General features: G+C 47.2%; 1 protein-coding gene across 2 annotated transcripts; it reads left to right on the forward strand.

Moving 5' to 3' along the window:
* Window positions 1–3,526: 3,526 nt before the first annotated feature.
* LOC136523862 (putative E3 ubiquitin-protein ligase RING1a) lies at window positions 3,527–10,049 on the forward strand. 2 transcript variants are annotated; one of them, XM_066517403.1, is made up of 10 exons: window positions 3,527–4,063; window positions 4,190–4,262; window positions 6,399–6,457; window positions 6,945–7,026; window positions 7,189–7,309; window positions 7,386–7,427; window positions 8,300–8,830; window positions 8,911–9,018; window positions 9,335–9,505; window positions 9,579–10,049. In XM_066517403.1, the coding sequence occupies exons 1-10, from the start codon at window positions 3,874–3,876 to the stop codon at window positions 9,609–9,611; spliced, it is 1,410 nt and encodes a 469-aa protein (XP_066373500.1). In that variant the 5' UTR covers window positions 3,527–3,873; the 3' UTR covers window positions 9,612–10,049. The 2 variants fall into 2 exon arrangements, with proteins under 2 accessions (XP_066373500.1, XP_066373504.1); XM_066517407.1 differs by lacking the exons at window positions 3,527–4,063; window positions 4,190–4,262 and adding an exon at window positions 5,493–5,667.
* Window positions 10,050–10,247: the final 198 nt, after the last annotated feature.

The raw sequence follows: 10,247 nt of genomic DNA on the forward strand, positions 1-10,247 counted from the left end.
TTGTGCGGCATTCCTAGGTGCGGGGAACCCTTGAGAGGCGGCTCTAAGAATTCCAACATCTAGAGCTTCTAAGTATGCCTCCATGCGGATTTTCCAATATGGAAAATCATCTCCCTCAAAGATAGGAGGAGGTCCATCCCCGTGAGACATCTTGCTCTAAGCGATTAAGCTTAAAAACGTGAGCACGAGGCTCTGATACCAATTGAAAGGATCAAGATGCCCAAGAGGGGGGGTGAATTGGGCTAATTCGAAATTCTCTTGCAATAAACAAATCCTACGGATAGCCCAATTAACCCCTTGTGCCTAGAAAAGTGTTTCTATCAAACTAATGCACAACTGAACTCACCACCTATGTTCCAACCTTACTCAAGCAAGCAATTCTATGGATGTAAAACAAGTATTGAATTGCTCAAAGTAAATACTCAAAGTAAGTGCTCAAAGTAAATAGGGAGAGAGAGGAACGCGGCGATGTTTTGCCGAGGTATCGAAGAGTCGCCACTCTCCACTAGTCCTCGTTGGAGCACCCGCGCAAGGGTGTAGCTCCCCCTTGATCCGCGCAAGGATCAAGTGCTCTTTACGGGTTGATTCTTCGACACTCCGTCGCGGCGAATCACCCAAAGCCGCTCACAACTTGAGTTGGGTCACCCACAAGCTCCGCCGGGTGAACACCAAACTCCCAATCACCACCAAGCCGTCTAGGTGATGGCGATCACCAAGAGTAACAAGCACGAACTCTCACTTGACCACGCGAAGCCTAATGAGAAGATGGATGCACACTTTGCTACTCTTGATTTGCTAGTGAGGCTACTCTCTTGGATTCTCAAATCACAAACACCTCACTAGGACCTTGCTCTTCTTGGCACTCACAAACGTGTTTCTCAGCTGTTGGAATGAGCAAAAGTTGCTCCACTCACGAGTGGAGCTTCTATTTATAAGGCAGCCTGAAAAACTAACCGTTATGAGCTTCTGCGGGGTGACCGGACGCTCCGGTCGTGATGACCGGACGCTCCGGTCAGTTCAACCCGCGAACCAGTTTTCAAGTGATGACCGGACGCTGCCAGGGTCCGGTCAGTACCGACCGGACGCGTCCGGTCGCTCTTGGATGCTTACTGTAAACGACCGGACGCTGGATACACAGGGTCCGGTCACACTGACCGGACGCGTCCGGTCACTCTTTTCCAAGTCTGGACCCTTACTGGAGTCGACCGGACGCTAGCCCTCAGCGTCCGATCACACAACCTTCCAGCGTCCGGTCACAACAGACTTAACCACCTCAGTCAAACGAACTGATCGGACCCTGCGGCCAGCGTCCGGTCGCACCGGAGCCAGCGTCCGGTCAGTGTTTGACCCTCCATTCACTTCCAACTTTCGAACATATGTGAATGAAGTTTGCTCCAAAGGATCTTAGGCATTCATAGGAGCTACCTAGAGCTAGTTTTAACAAGTGTGCACCACACCTAACTCACTAGACTCAACTAGGTCAAGCTACTCGTTCATACCCCCCTTCATAGTACGGCCAAAGGAAAAACAAAGTCCTAAACTACTCTAAGTGTCTCTCCAACTCCAATCGACACTTAGAACTAGTTATCCTTAACCTTGTCGTCCATCCTTTGAAAACCGAAACGATTTCCATCGTAGGGGCATGACAACCTCGATTGCCCAATCGATCTCCATTACCATGACCTAACTTAATTGCCTCTGCAAAACACACGTTAGTCATAGTAATCTTGTATTGACATTAATCACCGAAATCCAACTAGGGGCCTAGATGCTTTCAGATGGCTTGCATTTTGAGTAGGCTAGCGCAACACTTGCTTCGCCTCATAATTGTCTAACCATTTTGTTAAGTGTTATTGTAGAATTTTTATTAGGCTATTTACCCCCTCTAGCCATTAGGACCTTTCATCCTCCTCCTCCGGCGGCGTGGATCTGGGTGAGGAGCTCCTCCCTTTCCCTCAAGCTTCTCCGGTGGCGCGGATCCGGGCGGTGCAGCGCAGATCAAGGGCGTGGTGGCGTAGATCTTGGGTTGGGCGGTCCATGCACAAGTCAAGCACAAGTCCGTGCACAAGTCGAGCAGTGTCGTGACGCCGTCGTGCGCCGCGATGACCCACGCGTTGTCTGAGTTCTCGGTGAGCTTGCAGAGCACCCGTGTCGCCGTCTCCTTGGCCGCCTTGCTGCCGGCGCCCACGTCGAGGACACGGACCACGGGTGCGATGGTGCCGCCGACGACCAAGTCCCCCCTATGCGCGTCGGACCCGGCGATCACCGAGACCGCCTCCAGGGCCTCCTCCTAGACGTGGGCTTCGGGCCCCTCGCCGCTCTCGGTGTCGTCGCCCTCGTCGTGAGCGCCGTCGTCGCCCTTCTTCGCCGGGGACTCGCTCCTCGACGAGCTCCAGCTGCAGGAGCAGCTCGCGCTCCTCGTTGACACCGGCCACCAGCTGCCCCTACTCGACGTTAGCTCGAGGAGATGATGCGCGCACATGTTCCCGGACGTGCAAACCTTCTCCGGCCTGATGGAGTACCTGGCCGGCGCCGACGACCTCAAGGGCGTGCACCAACTGCTCGGCCTGGTGTGGCAATGCTCGCCCTGAGGGTGTTCGACAAAATGCCCGCCACGTGGGCAGAAAGGAAGAGGTGGAGAAGGAAAGAACAGGGGCAGGAGAGACATTTGACGTCCGTACGCTGATTTGGATCCCTGCTGGAGCGAGGGCTGGCATGCCACGTGAGCAAAAGTGACATTTTTGTATCTGTTTTTCGTCTTTGCTGGTGAAAATGTAGCGTCGACCGTTGACATGCTACGTGAGGAGGTGCCAATCTTTATAATGATAAAAAGTTAAATCTCCCGCGTCATGCAGGCATCGGTCCATGGTGGGGCCAGCGGCTGCAGTTTTTTATGAAACCTGGCACAGGGGGCGAGGTGGGCGGTGTGTTGGCCCTGGCGGTTTCAAGGCATGGGAGACACGATCTCCAACACCCGAAGAGAGCGTGTCGGACCCAGGGCGCGGCGCTGGACTACAGTCACGTGCAGGCGCGGGCATTGGTGGTGATGCGACGAGGAATAGACACACAAGGCCCCGTTCGCTTGTCTGAATTCTGGAGGAATCTGGATGGTTTGGAGCAATGCTGGATGAATTTGTGAGAGAAAAACACGGTTCTGGATGAAAAAAATAAGCAGATCAAGCTGGATTTAAGGGCACGCGAACGGGCCAAAGATCAGAATGACCAATGGATCTAACGCCCAGGAAATCAAGCGAGGGAGAGAATCACTCGAGCAACAGATGGCTTTTTCGTTTTTTTACCTTGATAATAACAGGGTTTCTCTTCCCATAAATGAATCTATAATCTATATATAATAATCATGGAAATTTTCTTTATACCAAGTTTGATTTAAAAAAACAACAACTAGCCGTGCGTACTTCCTTATATAACTTCCAAAAATCACGCATTTACTTGTGGCCGTCGGGACTCGGACCTGGAAGAGCGAACGGCGTCTCGCTGACCCAAATCGACGGCCTGGAGCTCGTTGACATCCCGGCCGCGGAGCTCGGCCGGCAGCCCTGCCCGGGCACGAGACAAACAAGAGCGCCGCCTTGTTTGGCCAGCGCCGCAGCGGGCACCCGCATCCCCCGCCCCTCCCCCGGACACGACGCGTACGCGCGATCCAAGAGCGCCGACCGGGCGCGAGCGCGACACGAACTGGCTACCAACCCAAACCGGCTGCACCACTCCGAAGCCCGGAGCCGTAGAAAAGCCAGCCCCGGAGACGGAGAGATCCCCGTGCCAGCCCCGCCCCAGCGTAGCAACGCCCGCTCCCGCCCCACCTCGCCGCCTCTCCACGCGACCCGCTCGACGCTGCCTGCCGCCGCAGCCCAAATGCCCGCCCAGAAGCTCCCGCCCCCGCCACCCTCGCCCTCCCCCTCCGCGGCCCCGGGCGCCGGCTCGCCCCCTCCCGCGTCTCCGCCGCCGCCGCCGACGGCCGAGCCCGCGGAGAAGAAGCCCAAGCTGGAGGAGAACGGCAGCGCCGGCGCCGGCGCCGGCGCCGAAGCCAACGGCAACGCCAACGGTGAGCGCTCGTTCGTTCGTTCGCCCTTCCGCCCCTCCCACGTCGACGGCGCTCTTCTCCTCGATCTCCACGCGCTGATGCTGGTTTGTTTCCACTTCCGCCCACGTTGTTTGGCTTTGCTCGCAGATTCCGGCGCGAAGGCGGCTGCGGCGGAGTCGTCGGAGTCTGAGTCGGAGGACGCGGACGCCACAAAACAGGAGTACGTGCTCGGACGCTCGCCAACCGTCCCGTTGCTTGTTTTGCCGTTCTCCTTTCCCCGTCGTCGTGTTTTCGTTCCTGATGCCGTGCTCCAGATGCGGCACCGCTAAGCGGCCACTCGCGCGCGTGTTCGCTCCCTGTCGTTGGCCCTTTCCTCAGTTCTCGTGCCTGAGCCGAGCCCGTCGGTCTTTTCTTAGTTGGCTATGGCTGGCTGCGGATTTCTGAGGGGCTGTTTGCGGGAAGGGAGGCGCCGAGCCATGGATGTTGCGTGGTTTGCCCTATTTTCTACCTGTGAGAGGAGTATGTTGGTACCCAAGCAACACAAGTTGTGCAGATGCCAGCGCTAGCTGTAGTCATCATCTGATTCATAATTCTTATATCTTATTATTAATAGAGCCAAGTTACCTAAGGCGGTATGAAGTTTGAGGCAGTCGTGAAGAGTGCTAAAGTTTTCAATCCTACAGACCAGTGCGGGTTAGGGATGACACTGCAGATCTTTCCATTCATATACAAGTAGAAATGAAGTGGCTTAATTGGTGGTTTGATATTGATCATGTTCCTTATTTAAGAAAACCTGTTGATCCTGCCTCTCTCCAGCAATAAGTTTCAGCTCACACATCATAATGTCCTTTGTTTCATCGCTACTGTGAAACTGAACATGGAGTGTAGCTTTTAATGCGGACTGCATCATCCATTTATTTACTGCTTAATAATTAAGGATGCTATGCTAGTTGTAATATCTGAGCTCCATCCACCTATTAATTGAAACATACATTATGAACTTGGAAGCCTATTCAGAATTGGTAGGTTGAAGCTTTTGGCATACTGGTAGAACCCACCACCCCTAATTAATTAGAGCTTTGAACTAAAGTGTTTTTAGATGCATACAGCTTTAGTCTAATTGCTGACATGCATACTGATGCACTGTAGTTGCTGCTATGCATATAAATTTGGTACACAGATTTATTATAATAATAGAATAAGATCACATGGCTATTTCTGCCTAGTGAAAAGATATATCAATAAACTTCTGTAACTTAGGTGTTATTTATTCTGGCAAAAGATAGTGATGAATTAAGCGAACATTAGCCTTTTATTTTGTACTCTCGTTTCTCTCTTAGAGTGATGGGTATTGCTCTATGCATCTCTGTTATGGTATATGTGTCTGGCTCTTGCCTTATTTTGATGTCACACAACCAAATGCAGAGAACAAAAGCAAATGAAAGCCAAGTTTGCTTATTAGTTGTAACATTCATCTTCAACTTAGCATTGGATGGTCATTGTGCAGCCAGGATAATCCCAGGTTACATGGCCTAGGTCTGATTTTTCTTGTCAGCAATATCATAGTGCAAGCTGCCTACCTAGGATTTAGATGGATCATTCATTCACAGAGAAATGAAAACAAGGTTAGCTTTTTGATTTTACATGTAATTGGGGCTGAGCTTGAGCAATGTTGTTTGCCTCTGGACTTCATACGACAGATTTTACAATGTGTTAGCCTAGGATAAGCTTCTCATAATTTCTAGCAAGTTGATAAACTATTTGTTTGCCTCAGTCATTTTTACATGCATGAACTGAAATGAAATGAAAGGCACATGCAGTGTGTCAGGATACATTATTAGTCCTGAACGTACATCGAAAGGGCCTCTAGCTGAGTTGGTTAGGTGGCTTGAGTAGCACTCCTCAGGTCCCGGGTTCGACTCCCCGTGGGAGCGAATTTTAAGGCTGGGGTTAAAAAAGTCCCCTCGTCTGTCCCACACCAAAGCACAAGTCTAAGTTGTGGCAAGGCCATGGTCGTTCTCACATGGGCTACAATGCCGTTGTGTATGGGTGGGGGAGGGGTTCGGGGGTTTTCTTGACCTACGTGAGAAGGTCTTCTTAATGCAATGCGTGGGAGCTGTCTTACCCCCTGCTTTTAGTCCTGAACATACAGCTCCTTCGTAAGCTCTGACTATTTCTCAGATTACACCTTTAGCACCACCTTGTGTAGCATGCATGATCTATACTACTATACTAGAGTAATCTAGTGCTTCACCTCAAGTTTTTATAATTCTTATAATTTTATTACATGGTGTTCATTTTCTCTTGCTTTCCTACCCATTGTAAAGAGTTTTGACACTTCCGCTGACACCTGCAGGTTTGTACCAGTAAAATTGCCGGATGTACGCAAAGAAGTGCAGTGTCCCATATGCTTAGGTACCTACACAAATGCAGACAAACCTGTAAACTTTGGTATTGCACAAAAGAAGCTGCCATTTCTATATGGCTAGATTATTCATATACTGTACATTGCAAACACACAATGTGACATTTCAGTATTTTGAAACCCACCTATACTTTCAGTTGGAGAGAATCCTTGCCACAAAGATAAGAATTTTCTTGGACGTGCCATTTATTAGGAGCTAGAGCCAATGGATGGTACATATTTTAGTCATGCTTAACTAAAAGTTAAAACTAACTTTCTTCATTCCGGCAGTAAATAATTGTTTCTGTGAAGCTTTCGGTTTTCCATTTTTAATTTTGTAGCTTTTTTTAGCCAATATGTTTTTTAACAGAAAGATGTTGCTTGCAGATATAACTCCTTCAATTTCATTCTTGCTGTCATACAAAAACTCTGTTAACATGTCGCATAACTGAATATCAACTTTAATTTACTGATTGTGGAACCATCTTATGCTGCTAGGCATCATCCGGAAGACTAGAACAGTTATGGAGTGCCTGCACCGGTTCTGTAGGGAATGCATTGACAAATCCATGCGACTTGGGTAATACATGACTATTATATTGCATTCCTGTTGTGTTGTTTTGGCTTCTGAGTCAAGACTTACAGTTCTCTTCTTTTGTATATTGTAACATGCATCCCTGCAGTATGTCAGCCCATGTTGAGTAGCACAGTATTGTTACTAACATATCCCTTTGCTATAAAGGAACAACGAGTGCCCAGCGTGCCGCACACACTGTGCGAGTCGGCGTTCTTTGAGAGATGATCCGAACTATGATGCCTTGATTGCAGCTCTATATCCAGACATTGACAAATATGAAGAAGAGGTATTGTACTTGGTATTTCTTTATACATATTAAGAGATTGATCCTAGTAAATGTTTATGCATTGTCCCATGTCCAGGAGCTAGCGTTCAACGAAGAGGAGAATGACCGCAACAAGCAGGTTCTTTTCTATTTCTGTTTTGCTGATATCAGTTTTATATCCACTTTCATGTGCATCTGCTGTGGTGTTCCGCATCAAATATTCCCCATCAATTTTGACTTAGATCTCTGAACCTGTGTGTTACAAAAATGGTGTGATATGATTCCCTGCTACTTCTTGTAGGATAGTTTTGTCCCATGTGGACCCTCCCTACATTAGCATTTTCTCGATGGGTAGTAGGAAAAATCCCAGCTAAATTTCATTTCTAAGGAATCAAATTTGGTCAACTCTGCTACCCCTTTTTTGCTCCTTTCAAAATGTCCAAGCATCAATAGACAGGTGCCCTGGATTCCTGGAATGACTTGGACTAAGTTGACATCGTAGCATTGAGCAGGTTGTTTGGTCCAACTGCACTTCTTGCAGAAGGATAATAATAAGTTAATGACTGAGAACTTCATAAAGTTCTTCGAAAATAAAGAGAACTTCATAAAGGAACAAAAATGAAATAGAACAATTAATTATTTTCATGTTAACTTTGTTAGTGGCAGAACTTCATTATATTATTTGTAACTGTAAACTGTAAAGCCCGCTCTTCGTTCCATTGGATGGAAACTTATGTTAACTACATGAATAGTGAAGTCATGAAACTGCCAACTATGTCCTACCCTTGCTACGAAGTGCAGATAAGAATATTAGAAGCCTTTTTCTTCAAGAACCCGGGAACATTGCTTTGATGTCTGTGCATATGCAAATGCTCTTGTATTCAAGTCTGACACCTATATGACCCGAACTAATGATTGACATATTTGTGTGCATCTGCCATTTTGTTTCCTCGCTTTGTTTATTTTTACATTGAACTCAAGTTCATTTTCCTGATTAATTTACATGTGAAGATTCAAGCATCCATTGCTGAGGCTTTTCGGAAACAATCAGAAGTTATTGGGCGGAAGTCTACCACCAAAGCTACTGCTGCTGCATTCGTAAGAAGATCACGCCGTAACATTCGGCCTAATGGGCAGAATACCTATTTCCGTGGCCGAGGAAGAGCCAGTTCCGATGATTTTGCTCTGGCCTGTTCTGAAGATGAAGAGGATGGAAACGGTGAAAACGGTAGCAAAGAGGCCTCATCTGCTGAGGAGAGTTCCCCAGAGAAAAAGCAGAAACGACTGCCAAAATGGCCAACACCACGTTCTTCACCTGCCCGAGGAGCATGCAATGACGAGCTTGCTTCTGATGAAAAGGATGATGTAGGAATATCCAGGGAAAATTTTAGCACATCTCCTCTACGAGCATGGGGAAAGAATGGCACTCGCAGTCAGACTCGCCACAGTAGCTTCAGTGGTTCAAATGGTAGGATGGTCAAGGGTGGGCGCATGATCAAGTTGGTTGAGTGCTTGCGAAATTCTGACGACAATGACGGTGAGGTGAGCATAAAGATACTCGTGATATGTTTCCTTATTCATTTCAGTGTTGCCTTGCATTAGTTACTGACTTTATTTGACAGCGTGATGTGCATCTTTGTCTGCTTCCACTTGATGGACAAACGGCACCAAATCTGGAGAAGTCATATCTGTGTTGCGGCCCAACTCTCTCCATCAAACAACTTTGTCAGGTCAGTACTTATTGAAACACTAGTGTCCATTGTCAGAAATCAGAACTTAGGCCTTGTTTAGGTGGCGTTTTTTTTTGGAAAATGGTACTGTAGCACTTTCGTTGTTATTTGGCAATTAGTGTCCAATCATAGTCTAATTAGGCTTAAAAGATTCGTCTCGTGAATTTCGTCTAAACTGTGTAATTAGTTTTATTTTTTATTTATATTTAATGCTTCATGTGTGCGTTCAAAGATTCGACATGACAGGGAATCTTGAAAAATTTTGCAAAATGAAGTGGAACTAAACGGTACCTTACAGACGGATTTCTTTGTGTAGTTTGTCGCCAATCAGACATCTCACAAAGATGAAGAAGTTGAGATGTATGCGCTGAAGCCTTCTTATAGCAATCCTGTCAGCACTAATCCATCTGGTCTTGACAAAGCAAGGCTCGCAGGGGAGGAATGCCTTTCAGACTTGCGCTCGTTCACATTTCCTAATGGGGTTCTGGTGAGATCAAACACTTTGATTATCTGATTAACCTTGTTTACATTTCTTCTAAATGTTTTGCTCTTCATTTCAGGAGCTGGTATATGCCATAAAAGTGGCGAACTAGATGTTGAATAAAGGCCAGTTAGTTCAAATGGAGCTTGTGAGATGTGAGATAAATGTGTGTAGGTCTGTCAACCAGAAGTTTCAAAAGAGTCAGATTGGCTTCCACAGTTCACCTCGCTGTTAACCCAAATTTCGGTCTGCACTGCACTGCCAGTATTCGGGGAGTTTCTCGGTTGGGTGAAGGCTGAGTTCTTTCCTCGGGTGGTTAAGTTCTTTTGTTTCACAGTTCAGCAGTTTCAGCTTTTGGAATTCATCCGTTCATATTCTTCAGACGGCAGCCAGTCCGTGCTGCGAACGGCTTCCCAGATATACGTAACAGAAATCTGATTAAAAAAAGATATGTAACAGAAATTACTTTTTTGTCGTTTCTCTTTGTATGACAAGGACAAAGTCGTATTTAACCTTTAGCTGATTATACCAGAGCGTTACTGTTTTATTATATCTGTACGTATGTACTTGCTACAAGGGACTTGCGTGAGGTGGAAATGTATTGTTCCTTTGCGAGTTTCTTCAAAGAAAATAAAATAAAGAGTTGCGGCCCCACGAACACTGGTTGGCTGGAGGGGGAGAGTCAACAATTTTGGAAAACAGTACGCTGCTACGCCCTTGAGAAACTGATACGTTACACTGTTTAAAG

This window comes from Miscanthus floridulus, chromosome 2, assembly GCF_019320115.1.
Source record: "Miscanthus floridulus cultivar M001 chromosome 2, ASM1932011v1, whole genome shotgun sequence".
NCBI lineage: Eukaryota > Viridiplantae > Streptophyta > Magnoliopsida > Poales > Poaceae > Miscanthus > Miscanthus floridulus.